Genomic DNA, 19,166 nt, shown 5'->3' with positions numbered 1-19,166 from the left:
ACGTATCTGTGCCAACCATTTACCAGTGTATCCACATTGCAAAATCCAGTACCATTAAAAAGGAAATTACTTTGAAAATTCATTATAAATTAGACATATTTTGTGCTGTCTTCTTTTAGTGTGTGATGATGTAACAGTTCATCTGCTCTTGCTAGGTTGTTAATTCCAAGCCAAAATATCTTGTGATGAGAAGGAAAAACAAGATTATACAAAATATGAGAGATCACTTGAAGGGGTTTCCACACTACTCTGAACCACCACCCTTTTTTGTTGCCAATATCTTTCTTTGCCAAAATAGACTCTGATTATGGCAATAAATTTGGATAACTTATGTTATATTTTTTGGAGGAGAGAAAATTCACAAAAAAATAGTTTACAAAATTAAGAATGACTTGGAAACCACAATATGAAAAATATCAGAAAGCCTACAAGAGCTATATTTTGTATCTCTTGCCATTGGTTCCTACAATTTTATCTCCATAATATAGTTTGTGGTTTACTAGCTTACACGTTGCCTATAAAGTAATTTAATAATTGTCAAATAAGAAAGATGCTTTAAAAGTAGGAAAAAAAAAGAAAATAATGATTTTAAAATTTTGATGTGTCATTAATACAGAATAACATAGGCAATGATCTGATATTAATGCCTGATTTTGTGTTTGTGTGTATCATCTTTTCTTTGAAATAATTTTTTACAATACTGTTTTTCCTTAAAACATGCATTTGGATCCAGATCTTTAAAAAATTGACAGACTAAAGTCTTTTATTATAAGAATTTTGTTGCATTCAGAAGGAGAGAAACTTATAGTAAATTCCCAGAAAAACATGTGTTAGTTTCCTCTAGATGTTGTAACAAATCACCAAAAACATGGTGGCCTAAAACAGCAGAGGTTTATTCTTTTACTGTTCTGGACTTGGCTGAAGTCAGTGTGTTACCAGGACTGCACTTGCTGCTAAGACCCTCGGAGATAATTTGTTTCTAGCTTCTTCCATTTTCAGGTGGTTGGTGGTACTACTCAGTTTGTGACCACACCACTCCGATTTTCTTTCTTTATTTTATGTTATTTTATTTTATTTCATTTTATTATACTTTAAGTTCTAGGCTACATGTGCACAACGTGCAGGCTTGATACATAGGTATACATGAGTCATGTTGGTTTGCTGCACCCATCAACTCATCATTTACATTAGGTATTTCTAATGCTAGTCCTTCCCCAGCACCCTACCCTATGACAGGCCTTGGTGTGTGATGTTCCTAGACCTGGGTCCAAGTGATTTCATTGTTCAATTCCCACCTATGAGTGAAAATATGCGGTGTTAGGTTTTCTGTCCTTGTGATAGTTTGCTGGGAATGATGGTTTCCAGCTTCATTTATGTCCCTGCAAAGGACATAAACTCATCATTTTTTATGGCTGCATAGTATTCCATGGTGCATATGTGCCACATTTTCTTAATCAAGTCTATCATTGATGGACATTTGGTTCCAAGTCTTTGCTGTTGTGAATAGTGCCACAATAAACATACGTGTGCATGTGTCTTTATAGTAGCATGATTTATAATCCTTTGGGTTTGCTGGATTATACATCCAGGGATTGCTGGGTCAAATGGTATTTCTAGTTCTAGATCCTTGAGGGATCACCACACTGTCTCCCACAATGGTTGAACTAATTTACACTCCCACCAACAGTGTAAAAGTGTTCCTATTTCTCCACGTCTTCTCCAGCACCTGTTGTTTCCTGACTTTTTCATGATTGCCATTCTAACTGGTGTGAGATGGTATCTCATTGTGGTCTTGATTTGCATTTCTCTGATTACCAGTGATGATGAGCAGTTTTTCATTTGTCTGTTGGCTGCATAGATGTCTTCTTTGAGAAGTGTCTGTTCATGTCCTTTGCCCATTTTTTGAGGGGGTTGTTTGTTTTTTTTTCTTGTAAATTTGTTTGCGTTCTTTGTAGATTCTGGATATTAGCCCTTTGTCAGATGGGTAGATGGCAAAAATTTTCTCCCATTCTGTAGGTTGCCAGTTCACTCTGATGGTAGTTTCTTTTGCTGTGCAGAAGCTCTTTAGTTTAATTAGATCCCATTTATCTATTTTGGCTTTTCTTGCTGCTGCTTTTGGTGTTTTCGTCATGAAGTCCTTGCCCATGCCTAGTCCTGAATGGTATTGCCTCAGTTTTCTTCTAGGGTTTTTATGGTTTTAGGTCTAACATTTAAGTCTCTAATCCATCTTGAATTAATTTTTGCATAAAGTATAAGGAATGGATCCAGTTTCAGCTTTCTACATATGGCTAACCAGTTTTCCCAGCATCATTTATTAAATAGGGAATTCTTTCCCCATTTCTTGGTTTTGTCAGATTTGTCAAAGATCAGATGGTTGTAGATGTGTGGCGTTATTTCTGAGGCCTCTGTTCTGTTCCATTGGTCTACATATCTGTTTTGGTACCAGTACTATGCTGTTTTGGTTACTGTAGCCTTGTAGTGTAGTTTGAAGTCATGTAGCATGATGCCTCCAGCTTTGTTCTTTTTGCTTAGGATTCTCTTGGCAATGCAGGCTCTTTTTTGGTTCCATATGAATTTTAAAGTAGTTTTTCCAATTATGTGAAGAAAGTCATTGGTAGCTTGATGGGGATGGCATTGAATCTATAAATTACCTTGAGTCATTTTCATGATATTGATTCTTCCTATCCATGAGCATGGAATGTTCTTCCATTTGTTTGTGTCCTCTTTTATTTCGTTGAGCAGTGGTTTGTAGTTCTCTTTGGAAAGGTCCTTCACTTTCCTTATAAGTTGGATTCCTAGTATTTTATTCGCTTTGAAGCAATTGTGAATGTGAGTTCACTCATGATTTGGCTGTCTGTTATTGGTATATAGGAATGCTTGTGATTTTTGCACATTGATTTTGTATCCTGAGACTTTGCTTATCAGCTTAAGGAGATTTTGGGCTGAGACAGTGCGGTTTTCTAAATATGCAATCATGTCATGTGTGAACAGGTACAATTTGACTTCCTCTTTTGCTAATTGAATACCCTTTATTTTTGTCTCTTCCCTGATTGCCCTGGCCAGAACTTCCAACACTGTGTTGAATAGGTATACCACTCCAGTTTTCAAGACCAGCATCTTCAACTCTCTCTTCTGTATTTTCCCATCACTTTCTCCACTGTGTGTGTTTAATACCCCTCTGCCTCTCCTATAAGGATACATGTGATTGCATTTAGGGCTGACCAGATAATCCAGGATAATCTCTCATGTCAAGATCCTTAAACTAATCGCATCTTCAAAGACCTCTTCTTTTTTTTTTAGTACATAAGGTAACATTCACACGTCCCAGGAATGGCATGTGGATATATTTTGGGGCACCAACCATTTTTGAGCCTACCATAATACTACTACCTAGATCTAATTGAGGCAGGAGCATAGGGTCTGGAGGCAGGGTCTATAAAGCTGATTCACGCTGACTTCCTAGAACTGAATCCAAAGAAACCGCCCCCCTCCATGCCTAAGTATGGATCAGAGGATCAGAGGCTACTCCCTTTGCAGTCATCCCCCTACTTTTCACTGTGTGGCAGAGGAAAAGTGGAAAGTACTTCTTATTGGTCTCCTCCTGCAGCCCATCAGAGTGGTCTTAGGCCACTTGTTCATTTGCATAGGGTATAGCCAGGTAACCAATGGGAAACCTTTAGGTGGTATTTAAACCCTAGAAAATTGCTTAACCAGCACTCTTGACCTGCCTGATTGAGCTCGCTCCCATTCTGTGGAGTGTACTTTTGTTTCAATAAAGCTCTGCTTTTATTGCTTCATTCTTTCATTGCTTTGTTTATGCATTTGGTCCAATTCTTTGTTCAAAATGCCAAGAATTTGAACAACTTGTAGTCAAGACCCTCCACAGGTAACATAATTTTTGACCAGTTGTTTTGCTTTGTAAGTTAGGTTATCGACGGCTTGGTATTTACCCCTGAATATTTTGGGTGTGTTGCAGAGAAACAAGAATATGTGCCTCATAGTCATAATCCACAATGTGGAATTAACACTAATTTCTTATAGCATCTAATATTCAATCCATAACCACCTTTCCCTAATTTGCTCTTGAAATGTCTTTTACAGTTTTTATATCGCATTGGAAGTGGGTTCCTCTGTGCCTCCCTTTTCCCCTTTGACATTGATATGATGAAGAGATCTAAAAGATTTCCTGTATACTCCTTCTGGATTTGGATGATCAATTCTTCACGGTAACTTTTAACTTGTTAAACACTTGCTTTTCTGTCCCCCATATATTCAATTGATTGGAATGTAGGTCTATGAGTTTGATTGCATTCATGCTGATCATTTTGGCAAGAGTGTTTCATAGTTGATGGTGTGTATCCCATACTACATTGTGTAGGAGGCATATAGTGATAGTGGCTCAGCATTAATGATGCAAAGATTAGTCATTCCATCTGATGGATTTGTTTTAACTGTATTTCAGTCTCTTCCTTATCTAAGTCTAATGAATAGAATATTATCCTTGGCATCATCTGATTTAAAGATAATTATCCAGTTGACTTTAAAAAATAAGTTATTTTGATTGTAAAAGTAATAATAGTTGCAAACATTCAGAGACAGAAAGGATGTGAAGAAGCCATTGGAAGTTCCATGTAATTCCACCATTCATGCTGTTAGTGTTTATTAACCACTGTGTGTGTGTGTGTGTGTGTGTGTGTGTGTGTGTGTATCTTTCCCATAAAGTGGGTGGTTAAATTGTCAAAATTTTTAAACTACCAGCTAACTATGAGTTTTAATCTCATGGATTAGTTCTTAAACATTGTTGACATCAAACATATAAATAATACTTGATATTAATTAGAAGAAGGTTTTTCTTGGTGATACATATGGAAATACATTAATATTAATATTAAAAATCACTCAGCTTTTTTTCTGGAATCAAAAATCCCTTTGGGGTTGTTGCTCTGTCACTTTGAAAAGAGCACGGGTTTGAAGGGAATCGTGGTCCCATTAACGTAGAGTATTAAGAACCATTGGGAAGCAGATGCTAATTATGCTAGGGGAAGAATGAGGACACGACAGAATAAAGGAGGCAGGAAGAAGTGCCATTTGAGACAGAGCATAAGGCAAGAGAAATGGTGTGTCAAACTTTAAATGAGAGAATGGCTGAAATGGTCTTTTAGTCAGAAAAAAGTTATGTACAAAGGCAGAAAGATTTTTTACCTTTTTAAAATGTTTTATTAGAAAGAATTCTAAAAAGAAAACAATGTATCCAGCTCCAGTGTGTCCATCTCTCAACTTCAACAGTCATCAACTCTTGCTCAGTCTGGTTTCATATATATCCCATCCACTACTAAGTCTCCTCATGCTACTTAGAAGGCAGTCCCAAACATTAGCTCATTTCATCCTTCAATCTTTAAGATGTTTCTCTAAAAGATAATAAAATAAAAAACAAAGCATTATTACGTAGCTAGAGCAAATAACAATTTCTTGATGTCATCAGATATTTAAGACTATTTCCATTTTTATATATACCAATATATGAGGTTTTAAGAAAATTAACTCAGGATCGAAATAAACTCTATCCATTGCTATTAGTCAATATGTCTTTAAGAGCCTTCCTCTTTTTTAAACAGAGAAATAATTACATACAGCGAAATGAACAAATCTTGAATGTGTGATTTGGTTAGTTTTACAAATATATTCACCCTCCTAACCTACACCTGATCAAGATATAGAACCCTTTCTTCAACTGAGAAAGTTCCCTTATTCATATCTGTCTCTTGCCTTCACAGGCAACTACTGCAGAAAATGGAAAAAACAAATCTTTCCAAAAAAATGAGACAGGAAAAACTCCATAAATTTATAGATAAACAGTGCCTCAACTCCTACTTCACAGAAATTTTCTAGGATTAGTGTCTGCATGGTGTGTTAGTCCCATGATTCCACTTTTAACCTGTGTCTTCATGTTAAAGTGTGTCTCTTACAGATAGAAAATGATTGGTTTTTGTGCATTCCACTTCCCTCCTCCACAGTCTGTGAATCTTTGCATTTCAGTTGAGTGTTTAGTTCCTTTACATTTAATGTAACTATTCATATAGTTGGATTTATGTCTATGTTGTGATGTGCTTTCTAATTTTTGTATCCGTTTTTGGTTTTCCTGTTTCTTCTTCCTGCCTTCTTTTGGGTTAACTGAGTATTTTTTTAGCACTAATTGTTAATTTCTCTATTAATTTGTAAGCTATGTCTTTTAATGTTATTTTTTAGTGCTTGCTCTTGGGATTATAATATTTATATTTAATACAATCTACCTAGAGTTAATATTGTAACATTTCACAAAAAAATGTAAATTTTTTACAACTATAGAGTATTATTTGTTTATACCATAGTTCCCTTTGTTGTTTATTCTGTTGTCATATGTCTTGCAGTGAAATACATTAAAAGTGCACAGTGCAATGTTAACACTTTTGCTTTTAACAATCAATTGTTCTGCAAGGAGTGGGGGCTTAAAAAACCAATTGTCTGTGGAAACAACTAAGAGAAAAAAGTAGTCTTTTATATTTACCCATGGTATTTACATCTTTTGGTGTCTTCATTTTTCAGTGCAGATTCAAGTTTCCCCTAAGCCTGAAAGACTTCCGTTAGCAATTCAGGTTTCTTGGTGATACATTTTGCCAGATTATGTTTATCTGAAAATGTGTTTATTTTATCCTCATTTTTAAGGATTTTTTTTTTCTGGATATAGAATTCTGAATTGATAAGTTTTCCCCAATACCTTAAAGATGCCATTTCATTATCTTCTGGCTTTCTTTCTTTTTTTTTTTTTTTTTTTGGATGAAAGTCAGTTGCCATTTGTATTATTATTCTTCCATTAGTTAGGCATTGTTTTTCTCTGAGTGCTTTCAAAGAAAACCACACTGTTAGTTTGCTGTGGCTGCCATAACAAAATACCAGAGACTAGGTGTCTTAAACAATAGAAGTTTTCTCACAGTTTTGGAGGCTAGAAGTCAAATTCAAGCTGTCAGCAGGGTGGGTTTCTTCTTTTTTTGAAATTTGTATAAATATATGGGGTACAAGTGCAATTTTGCTATATGCATAGATTGCATGGTAGCCAAGTCAGTGCTTTTAGGGTATCCATTACCCAGATTACATACAATGTACCCATTAAGTAAGTTCTCATCATCCGCCACCTCCACCCACTCAGTCTTCCAAGCCTTTACCCTCTGTATCATTAGGGTGAGTTTGCTCCAAGGCCACTCTCCATGGCTTGCAGATGGCCATCTTGTGGTTGTGTTCTCACATCATCTTCCCTCTGTGCATGCACATGTCTGGTGTCTTTTTCGTGTCAAAATTGCCTCTTGTTTTAAGTCATAGTACATTAGGGATACCCTGCAGATCTCATTATACTTTACCTCTTAAGATGCTCTATCTCCGAATACAGTCACATTCTGGAGTACTGAAAAGTAGGACTTCAGTATATAAATTTTAGAAGAGAGCGGATACAGTTTAGCTCAAAACACACACGTAGGCATATTTAGATGGGAGTCTTTCTGTTGTTTGCCTTTGTCACGATTAAGAATGCAAAAAACTCATGACAATAAGAAATGCTTATAAAACTTTTAAAAGAGCCACACAAATGTACTTTTGTTTATGCAATGTCATGATAAAGGAATGAAGAATGAATAATTTAATATTTCACCCCCAATCTGTTTCACTTACATAACACCAAACATCACTGTGTGTCAGATTTCTCTCTCCTTCCCTTTCTCTCTCCTCTTTCATATTTATGTGTCGACCAAACATCAAACTGACAGAATATATTTTTTCTTTCGAGATGTTTTGACAATGGACATACAAGTCACCAAAACAGGCTCAAATATTAATATGAGACACTTTTCTCATTGTAATTGTGTTCAGTGATGGTATCAATGAGTGAGTAAATTTCTAATTATCCGGAAGCTTGACCATGTGTATTCCAGGGGACTGCACTCTTACAGGAATAGGTGTTCTGTTAGAAAGTCTGTTCTACATACTGAATAGGTCAGAAATAGGGGGAAAAAAAGTCCATAATTTGTTTTCAGTATGTCACAGTAGTGGACATTTAACTGGGTTTGTAAATTCTCTTTTTGAAATGCAATGGTCCTAGGAGGGTTAATCTCACTAGTAATTTACATCTTAAGACATCTACTCTAAAAAGACAGCTTTCCTCCAAAGAACCTTATTGAGCACAACTGCCCTGAGCAGAAAAGTTGAGGAAAAGGTGTTGCCAAGAACTGAGTCACTTGCAGGTTCTTGGAAGAAGGCAGGTGTGTGAGCGACAATGTACTGGGCTTTGTGTATCCAGATGAAAATATGATGGTTCTGAGTATTTGGAGAAGAAGCAAAGAAATGATTCAGGAAATACTTTTGCCCAGGATCCCACTGTATCTGAAAATCATATTTTGTGCCACTATTATTTGAGACACACCAAACATCTGAATAATTGAATGAGCACTGGAGTTTTCACTGATATGTCTGGCTGTTTGGAGTTTCCTATTGTTCAGAAAGCACTATGGAAAAAGCACTATGGAAAGAAAACAAATAAAATATTTGATTCCTACTCTTCAGGAACTTCACCTATGCTAAAAAATGGAATCTGGGAAGTTTGTAGAAAGGTTTAACAAATTCAACTGTTTTTGTTTGTTTGTTTGTTTTTGAGACAGCATCTCACTCTGCAGCCCAGGCTGGAATGTAGTGACACCATTATGGCTCACTGCAGCCTCGACCTTCCTAGGTCAGGTGATCCTCCCACTTCAGCCTCCCAAGTAGCTGGGACCACAGATGTGTGCACCACCATGCCCAACTAATTTTTTGTATGATTTTTTAGAGACGGGGCTTTGCCATGTTGCTCAGGCCAATCTCAAACTCCTGGGCTTGAGAGATCCTCCTACCTCAGCCTCTCAAAGTGCTGGGACTACAGGTGTCAGCCACTGTACCAGGCCACATTCAACAAGTTTTGATCTAGCTCCTTTTATGTGTAGTCACTATTTTATACTCTGGAGATGAATTGACAAATAGATAAACATTCCTACCTTTGCAACTCCTATTCTAGTGGGTGAGATAGATTATAAACAATAAATAACTAGAATACACAGCATGTTAGAAATTGTTATTTCTATTTAGTATGGTAAAAACTATGTACTCTGGTAGGTGTTGTTAAGTGCTAACAACAGCATAAGGGTAACAGGAATATGCGGTGAAGGTGAGATTCTGTTATTAAGCAGGAGTCATGAAGGGGCTCACTGAAGGAGTGTCATTGAAGCTAAGACTTGATGGAGGTGGGGGAATGAGTGGTGTAGATTTGGAGTGAGTGTAAAGAGCATTCCAGGCAAAGGGAACATGCAAGAAAGAGCAAAGGTTGAAGTATGCCCAACCACAGTAGGACAAGCAAGTTGACTGATGCTGTGGAGTTGGGTAAGGAGGGAGATAATTGAGAAGAGGTGGTAGCAAGATAATGGGGATAGACTGGGTAGGGCTTTGCAGGTCATTGAAAAGAATTTGGAGTATTCTCTGAATTAAATGAGAACCCTCTGGATGGTTTTAAGCAGAGGAATTACAGCAGTGGTCACCAATCCCCTTTTGGCACCAGGTGCCAGTTTCGTGGAAGACAGTTTTTCCACTGACCCAGTTGTGGGGGGGATGGTATCTGGAGGATTCAAGTGCATTATGTTTATTGTGCACTTTATTTCTATTATTGTTACACTGCAATATATAATGAAATAATTATATAACTCACCATAATGTAAAATCACTGGGAGCCCTGAACTTGTTTTCCTGCAACTAGATGGTCCCATTTGGGGGTGATGGGAGACAGTGACAGATCATCAGGCATGAGATTCTCATAAGGAGCATGCAACCTAGATCCCAGATCCCAGCCTAGATCCACAGTTCCCACTAGGGTTTAAGTTCCTATGAGAATCTAATGCCATGCTGATCTGACAGCAGACAGAGCTCAGGTGGTAAATTCAAGCCATGGGGAGGGGCTGTAAATACAGATAAAGCTTAGTTGGCTCCCTGGCTGCTTACCTCCTGCTGTGCAGCCAGGTTCCTAACTGGACATGTACTGTGACCCAGGGCTTGGGACCCCTGAATTACAGGATCTGACGTGTTTTATGAGGCTCTCTCTGGCTGCCTCATGGAGAACAGAGGGTGAGGAGACAATGACTGGAGGCAGGGAGACATTAGTTGAAGGCCATTGCACTAATCCTGGTCAGAGACTATGGCACCCAAGGATTGCGGCAATGAGAGAGAAGACAAGTGGTCGCATTTGGATGTATTTTCAAAGTGAATTCAACAGAATTTCATTTGGTTTTGGCTGTAAAATAGGAAAGGAATTGTGTAGTCAGTGGGGATTCCAAGGAAGCTGAGGAGATGGAGTTACTGTAAATTGAGAGGGAATGTTCGGGGAAGCAGGACTGGAGGTCAAAATCGATGTCGCACGAATTTTGTTTGTAATATCCATGTAAGAAGTGATTTGGAAACAATCTCAAAAGAACTAAAATTAAGGAAAATGTGGCCCTGTTTGGACAAGCAAATACATCTGTGTTTGGGATATAGTGAGCTATCTTTTGATGCATCTTGATCTGTGGTATTCTCTGCCTAAAACCTCAGAGTGACGCTAAGGTCTTTGTGGTCAGTTATGAAATGTTTGTGCTTGTCGGATTTATTTATCCTAAGAAAACACAAAAACATATTAAATTGAAGGTTATCCATTCAGTGGTAATAATCCAGGAACTGAAATTTTAAATTTCAGTATTTCAACACTTTATAATCTCTATGAGGTCACGGCAATCTGTTGAGTTCTGATAGATTTTTTAATATCTGCATTTATTTCTGTTTCAAGAATCCCTCAGAGGCCCTAATTTTGTGCCCAGTTCCTGTAACTCTCCTTATACTCACCATCTGCTATCATCTTTCATTATCTGCTCCATGGCCTCTAATTTCCATCTTTACCATCCAGAAGATTATATATGCACATCTGAATTTCAGCCATTTCCAATCCTTTGGAAAAGTCGGGTTAAGCTGAATAGAAACGTTGACAGTGTATCCAACGTGTGTCATGAATAACAGGCTCTTTGGGGTTTTTGCACGCTTATTCTCATTATTTTGGTATGATTAAATTCTGTTTTCAAATCACGGACCAAACTATACATTGAGATGAATTTCTAATTGTGGAAACACCACATTCCCCGGCCTCCTCGGGATGTGGTGCTGGACGGGCAAAGGGACTCAGGGATGGGGAGCAAGAAAGAGGGGGTGGATGAGTTTTCTAAGGGCCGGCATAATGAATACTATAGACTTTGATGATAGAGACTGACTTCTTCATCATCCTTGGTGTCAGTGGGGTTGTTTCTCCTGAGGTCTGTCTCCTTGGCTTGTCAGTGGCCTCTTCTAGAGTTTTCACAGGGTCTCTTCTGTGTGTGTCTCTGTCCTTACCTGCTCTTCTTATAAGAGCACCAGTCACATTGGATTAGGGTCCATGCCTATGCCCTCATTTTAACTTAATTATCTCTGTAAATATCTTGTCTTCAAATACAGTCACATTCACAGGTTCTGTGAGGTTAGGACTTCAACATGTACATTGTGAGGGGACATAATTCACCCATAATATGGGGGAATAGGCATGACACCTTTCAGCTTCAGTGAAAAAGAGCCCTCGGAAATGAAAGCCCACACAGCTCCAAAGAGGAGCACACGACTTTAGGATTGTCAGGACATGTCCCCTGCCCTCTCACGCCTTCTGACACCAATTCTGAAATCAGCAAATCAGGGCACTTCAGTCCATTTTGGAGGGACCTCTTTTGTGTTTAGATATCAGAAAGCGTAAAAAAAAAATTCAGTAACAAATGAAGCTAAGGGATTGATGACCTTGTATTAATGCCAATAACAAAAATTCATAATTGGTGAAAAATGTGTTTTGTTTTGACAGTTTGGCGTTATATCTGTGATTCCTCCTTCAACATTAGCGGCACATACATTGTCACTGTTTATACTTTCCCCACGATTCAAGTAATATGATATTTTTAAGGGTATAATGATCTAATCTTAATTAAAAAACTACTTCCTAAAACAAAAAGTTCATAAGAAGAATGACATTTTTTACATTTCTGCACAACTTTATGATGTTGGGCTTCATTAAAAGGCCGCTGAATTCCCACATGTGCTTCGTCAATTTGTTGCAGTGTATTGCTTTGGTTGAAGTGGATGAAGAAAATCCAGCCTCACAAATGTGTGGTGGGAAGGAGGATTACAATGCCTTTCCTGGTAGTTAGGGATTGTCCACTTTGATACTACACCGACACTCAACAAGTGGTTGTTATAAAGATTAGTTACAATGTGGAATCTGAAACTATACGAAAGGACTTTTGGGGAGTTACATCAAAATCCACTGGTCTATCTTGTGAATGAATCTTTGACCCAATTTAAAAGTAAAAGTTATTTTCCACAAAGAATACTAAGTTAGTACACTGCTTTTTCATGAGACAACCATTGTATTTGGGTATGCAACAAAAGTACTGTGTGCACACTTCCCATTTTGCCATATGGAATATTAAAAAAGGCAGAACCAGGGGTCAAGATTTAGAAAATTAATAGTTGTGTTACTCAATTAAGGCTATCTTAAAATGAAACTGGTGTTTTTCTTTTATTGCCAATGCATGCTGGTGAGGAATGCCATGTCTGCTAGCACTCTAGCTGTAGGTAGGTCCCACTGGCTTAATTCAGGCCAAGATGTTAGCAGTTTTATCCATCATTGTTTTTGGTTCATCAGAGCAAATACCAACACAATGTGTATTAGTCTGTGCTTGCATTGCTATAAAGAAATTTATAAAGTAAAGAGGTTTAATTGGCTCCCAGTTCTGCAGGCTGTACAGGAAGCACGGGCAGCATCTGCTTGACTTTAATCATGGCAGAAGGCAAAGGGCAAGCTGGTATTCCTTACATAGCTGCAGCGGGAGGAAGAGCGAGAGAAGGGAAGTGCTACACACTTATAAACAACCACACCTTGTGAGAACGCTGTCATGAGAACAGCACTAGGAGGATGGTCCTAAACCATTAGAAACTGTCAATCACCTCCCACCAGACCCCACCTCCAACAATGGGGATTATAGTTCAACGTGAGATTTGGGTGGGGACACAGATCCAAACCATAGCACAATGGAAAAGATAAATGATATATTAGTATTATTATGAAGACAGTTTTATCTCCTGACTCCCCTAAAAGCATTCCCTGAAAGATGTCCAGGGATCACACTGATTTCTGTAATACTGGTTTACATCAGACTTGATATGTGCAAGGTAGGTGTTGTGCATAGATCACATTATCACACCTTCAAGACAAACCTAGAAGTCTTCTGCTCTTATGACTTTGCAGATGAGGAATCTCAGGCACAGAGAGAATCTCAGGCATTACTCAAGGTTGCATGGCTCATAAGCGTAACATGTGCACCTGGGATTGGAGTCAGCCCTCTGGTTTCTGTGCATGTGGTTTGCATCTACACTGTCCTTATCTGCCTTTTGCTTATCTCCCCTTAACTAATAACAGCTTATGTTCAATTATGATGGTACATTCTCTCTCAAACATTATTTTAAAATGACACCTCTTTTCAAAGAAATGAGAATGCTGTATTCACAGCATAGCTTTTAAAAATTGTGTCCAGGTTTTCTAACCACAATTACTAAGTTTTGCTCTTTTTAATACCTAGTTAACGATGCTCTTTGTATTAATATATTTAGAGAGAACATGTGTTGAACCATTTGCTTTATGGCAAACTACATTTAAACGTATTTGTAAACAGATCACACAAACCCACGAAGAGAAGGTTTGGAATTCCTCATTCCACCTGGAATGAAAGCATTTCACTTGGATGTGAAATAAAAATAAAGGGAACAAGGGTACTGGTGGGAGGCCTGGGTTGCAGCACTCCCTCAGCAGAGAGTTAAAATGCACGTCTCAGCAGAAAAGGTGACTACCTTGATGCAGTCTTTTAATTACACATTTCTGTATTTTAAAGGCTTAAAGATTTTATTTTATTTTTTCCCTTTGGCGTGGACAGTTCCTGAAATCAAAGTGCTCAACCCAAGATCAGGAGTATTAGAAGTTCTTCCTCCTTCAACTGGGGAAGGAACACTGGGCTGCGGGAGGTTTTCGTTGCTTCCTTCCTCTAAGGAGCATCAACAAGGGTGCCCACTAATCCTCCAGCCCTGCAGCCTAATGCGTCACCAAGGTGCTATTGTGCCTGCCGGGCCAGCTTAGGAGGATTGGGCGATGGGGCTCTAGGCCGCCTGGACGCTGGGGAATAATAGCTGCAAATCCTCCTCCAGTGAACTCAGCTTTCAGACATCCTTTAAAAATCTCATTGCATCTTCACTGCCATGCAGGAGTCCTGTGCTGAGAGACACCTTCATTTTAAGGACTCAGGTTATCCCTTTAAGTCAGTTACTAAATCCTGCTGCCTGGCGCTATGAGTTTCTCAGCTTACAATGAGGACACGCCCTGGAGCTCCTTTGCCCACATCTGCGGAGGAGATTCAGCTGAAATACTACCCTTGGGCAGGCAGCATGGAAGCAGATGGGTGGTGTGGCCCCGTTTGCTGCCTGGCTCTCTTCTGTACACTCTCTTCACTGCTGCTGTGCCCTGCAACCCAGTGAATCCTGCTCTCATGCATGGCCCTGACTCCAGTAAACCTTGAGGTCTGGCTGCTGGTTCTTCACCTTGATGGTGCCCGGAGCAGCCATCATCTCCTTGACTCCTGGCTGCATCACCCGCTCTGTCAATACGGATTATGGTGCTGATGTGTACATAGCTTTTCTCCTGTCTCATTCTTTTATTTGATGATCCCCTCTTGCTGCTAATCATCCACCAGTGTGACACTTAGCAAAATAAAATATGGCAGCATTTTCTGTTAGAAAGCCCGAGGGTATAATGCTAGTGATTCTAATGTCAGTGATACTGATTTTGGTACAGAAAACACTTTTACCCTTTCCAGTTCTTCTGAGATAAGCATATAGCAGGGTGTGTCTGCTCTCACTTTAGGTACACACATATACACACATGTGCACACACTCACACGCATATCACTTGTTCTATCATTATTGGTAATTATAACTCATCACATCCAATAGAATTTTAACTTGTGATTCAACATAGTTCCTTATATCTTACGGATAAAAAAATAACATAGATTAAATAAGGAAAACAAAAGACCTCTGATCAAAAAGATTTGATTAATACTGGCATTCTAAATAAGCAAATGAACTTGTATAGAAACATGATGGATCTTATCTTCATTTAATCAGGAATCCTTTCAGTCTCGTTTTCCTTTATGACACAAATTCATTTTTGAATTTTATGAGATGTCAAACTTCCTCGAGTGGTGTGAGAAATAGCTAGAAGGTTTTGAGTAAAAGATTTTGGGCCATGATTGACACAGTGCAGTGAGGGCATGCGCTTTCCTGACAAGCTGTAAATTCGGCAGTGAGTTACAGTATACAGGTGCTCCTTAGGAAGGCTCTGACTAGATAATTTGTGAATATCAGTCTGTATATCAACGGTGGGAGCTTGCAAATGGCCTCGGTATTGGATGCAGGAGCATCTTTTCTTTGAGAAGATGGGTGTGTGGTTGTGACAATGAATTATAGCAGCCAATGGGAGGGAGGATTATGGATTATGCTGATGAAAAGTGCAACCATCACTCAAACCAGCTTTGACAGAGCCTTCCAATCAAGATTCCACTTCCTAGCCCTGGTGGATAAAGCTTTTAAAAAAGTGCTTGAAGTTCCATTGAGAAGCAAGTCACATCTTCATAAATAAACCTTGACAACAAAGGTGCTTCAAAATATATGCTCTTCAAATTTAACAATGTAAATCACCAGAGAAATATCTCTCTGTGGACTGCAGTGTCCTGTCTGAATGCTGTCTTCTTTTTGTTGATAAGAACTTGTTCTGTTTTATTTTCTTGTTAAATTTAATATTTCTTGCCTTACCAGGATTTAAAATAAGACTGGGTTTCAAATCAAAGAAAGGTGGGGGAGTGGGGCGAGTGGCTTTATTAATAATGTGATTCTAAAAATATTTTCAATAACTTTTTATTTTAACCATTCATATGACAATCTAGTCAAGGTTCTTCCTCCACCTCCCCCAGGTACTTAATTGTGTTATTTCTGTCAATTCTTTGAGGTTTGGATTAGAACCTTTAAAGACATAGTCTATTTTCTCAGATTCTTATGCTATATGTGAAAATTTATGACTATTTCTTTGTGATTTTCTTTTCATAATTGCTTTCCTGGAATCATATCTAATGAATTTATAACAAGCAAAGAAGATATGCGTTAAAAAAAAAAAGAAAAATTCCAAGGCTGAGCGAGGTGGCATGTGCCTGTAGTCCCAGCTACTAGGGAGGCTAAGGTAGGAGGATCCCTCAAGCCAAGAAATTGGAGGGCGTAGTGAGATATGATTGTATCTGTAAATAGCTGCCACACCCCAGTCTGGGCAACATATTGTGACCTCATCTCTAAAAAATCAAAAATTTCCAAAGATATATTATTAGTTGAATTCCCCTTCCTGCTCCCAAGAGGCATACAACATCCGATTTTTTCCATGCAGTATATACATCCCCATATGATACATTAACATACAGTGTGGAGGCAATTAATATTTTGTTTTTTCTTAAAAGCCATATCATTAAACTGAGTTACTTTTGAAAGGCTAATTAAATGTAGGCAAATAACTAAAAAATTAAATAGAAGTTTCCATTATTAAATAACAAGAAGAAAAATACAGTAAACTGTTAATGCATTATAAAAAGTCATTTTTATGTAACTGATTTGTTGCATCATTTTAGAATAAAATCGTAAAGAAAAAGAAAAAATGATACACGGTAAAATCAAACTGCTCAAAATGCACTTAGTAATTTTTATTTCTCTCTTGGATTTTTATATTAAGAAAATATAATGTGGCTCATAAATTTATTTGTTCTGTTTGTATGCATTATGCTTTATATAAAACAAGTCTAAAAAATAAATGAGGAATATTTAACATGAAACTTTAAATATATCTGGGAACATCATTTATGAGGTTAGTCATGCTCTGTTACCAATTTTCTCTGAGCATTTATTAAAGAATATCTTTTGTTTTAATTTGGCCCAGTCAAAGCAGTTTAGAAACATTTACAGTGATGAGGAGGGAGCTTCAATTAACTTTCATTGCTGAGATATTTTATGTGCATGAATTATAATACAACAGGGCAATTACCTAATACCTTTTGTGAAAGAATTCTAATAAAGAAAGAAATTGATTTATACATAATAAAATTCAAGCTCTTCATTTCATTTCTTATCTAATTTTTATTATTACAATAATTGTAAACTCTTATTTTGAGACCAGTGGAAAAAGCTTCTAACTTACATATAATATTGAAAAAATTTCATTATTATAATTTATTTTAGGGTGAATTTATAGGCAAGCTACAGTTATAAAATTACACATTCTTCAAAGATATTATATACAATGTGGTGCTGAGCTCTATTTTATTTTCTAAAGAGATTAGATGAAAGGTTTTAAAGTTGATTTATATATGTCTAATTGTAAATATTATTGAATCAATGGGAAGATATTTTCTGGACTTTTCTGTTTACTAAATATTAATTTTTAATCTGCCATTTTAAATTATAATCAATGAGCTGCTTTTAGTTTAGTAGGAAATACGTATTTCTTCCTGAAAGGAACTGATGAAAAAATAAAGTGAATGCTTTTAAAATCACTTGAAAGTTTGGAAATCTCAAAAGTTGTTTTGAATTTACGAGAAGTTAAAGTTACTCTCAAGTTGTTCTTCCTTTTCTTCTCTGGCTCAGTGAAGAGCCAATTAATGTCAACAGTGTTGGCTGTATTTGCAGCATGGACTGTTGTCTTCTTGGAGACGATTGAAGTGAAGGCTACTTTAAGTCAAGACTGTGAAAGAAAAGAGATTTGAACATATTTGCTCTCTCCTCATAGATTTGTTTCTATCTCCACCCCCTCAAACTTCAAGGAAGGTGTGAAGAAAAAAAGTATATTGTTTATACTGGATACTTCAGAGCAAGCAAGGGAAGCTGAAAATAGCAGCTTAAAAAATTGTGACAGTTTTCCCTTAATGAAAGATATTTAAAAATAAAATTTCCTCACCAGATTTTTATCCTCCCCCTATTAATTAAGGTAGAATAATTATTCTTTGTGTTTATTTAATGCTAACAAATCACAATATGAACACGCATGCACACACACACATTCCACATCTAAAATACATAATAATAATAATGAAAATATATTATTTTTCAACAAAACTTCCGTTTCCTAAGCACTTATATATAATCAATGTATACAGTGTTATATGTATATAACATGTGTACGTTATATGCATATGTTTTCATTTGGCAATTTGGCAATTGTATGAGTAAAACCTTCATGGGAGATTCTAAAAATAATACTTGGAGTAAAATTAACATCTGGTTAAGGTTTTTCCACACTATCTTTTCACGTTGGCAGTACAGCTAAGAATCTGCATGGACTAGAAGCAAAAGAAGGAATGCCATGACGTGTAGTATAATGATCAACGGCAGAGAAAGTGGGCATTGGTGCTGACGAAGGTGGCAGAGAAAGCCCCTTCAAAGGGATCAGAGGTGACTTCCTCTCATCGTGCCTCCCCTGGCAGACCACCAAACACCATTGTACTGATTCTTTCTTTTCCTCTCCCTCCTCACCTAAAATACCCCCCTCTTTTTCTGTCTTCTGGATACCAAGGTTTTGTTTTTCTTCTTCCCTCTCTGGGCACTCTTTTTCAGTCCCTTTCATTAGTTCCACTTCCATTGTTCATCTCTGGAATGCTGGTAGTTATTAACTATTTTTCTGAGGGTTATTCCATTACCCAGCTATCCTTTCTCCATGGACAATTCATTTGCTTCATGAATATCTGTAGGCAAACAACCCCCAGCTCTAAATCTTCAGTCCAGACTTTTTGTCTGAGTTCCAGGCTCTTGTGCCTGAGGGTGAGCTGAACATCTTCACTTGGCTATGTCCCTGAATGTCATTCTTCGTCCTTCTCACCTCCCCTTCTCTCATATAGCGATGCTCACCACTTCCTGTTGGTTTTCTCTCCTAAACAATTCTTGTATCC

At 37.6% G+C, this 19,166-nt stretch overlaps 1 protein-coding gene across 1 annotated transcript in view; it reads right to left on the bottom strand.

The window, feature by feature from the left end:
- The window catches only part of LOC115894612 (sodium leak channel non-selective protein-like), a 151,314-nt gene that overhangs the window by 40,309 nt on the left and 91,839 nt on the right, over positions 1 to 19,166 (bottom strand). Inside the window, exon 8 of the mRNA XM_030922409.1 lies at positions 14,499 to 14,889. Within this exon, the coding sequence (XP_030778269.1) occupies positions 14,499 to 14,889 (391 nt within the window). The remainder of the gene's footprint in view (positions 1 to 14,498; positions 14,890 to 19,166) is intronic.

The sequence above is a fragment of the Rhinopithecus roxellana genome, chromosome 18 (genome assembly GCF_007565055.1).
Source record: "Rhinopithecus roxellana isolate Shanxi Qingling chromosome 18, ASM756505v1, whole genome shotgun sequence".
NCBI classification, from domain to species: Eukaryota; Metazoa; Chordata; class Mammalia; order Primates; family Cercopithecidae; genus Rhinopithecus; species Rhinopithecus roxellana.
Note: the sequence above shows the minus strand (reverse complement) of the source record. Positions and strands in the feature narration are given on the sequence as shown.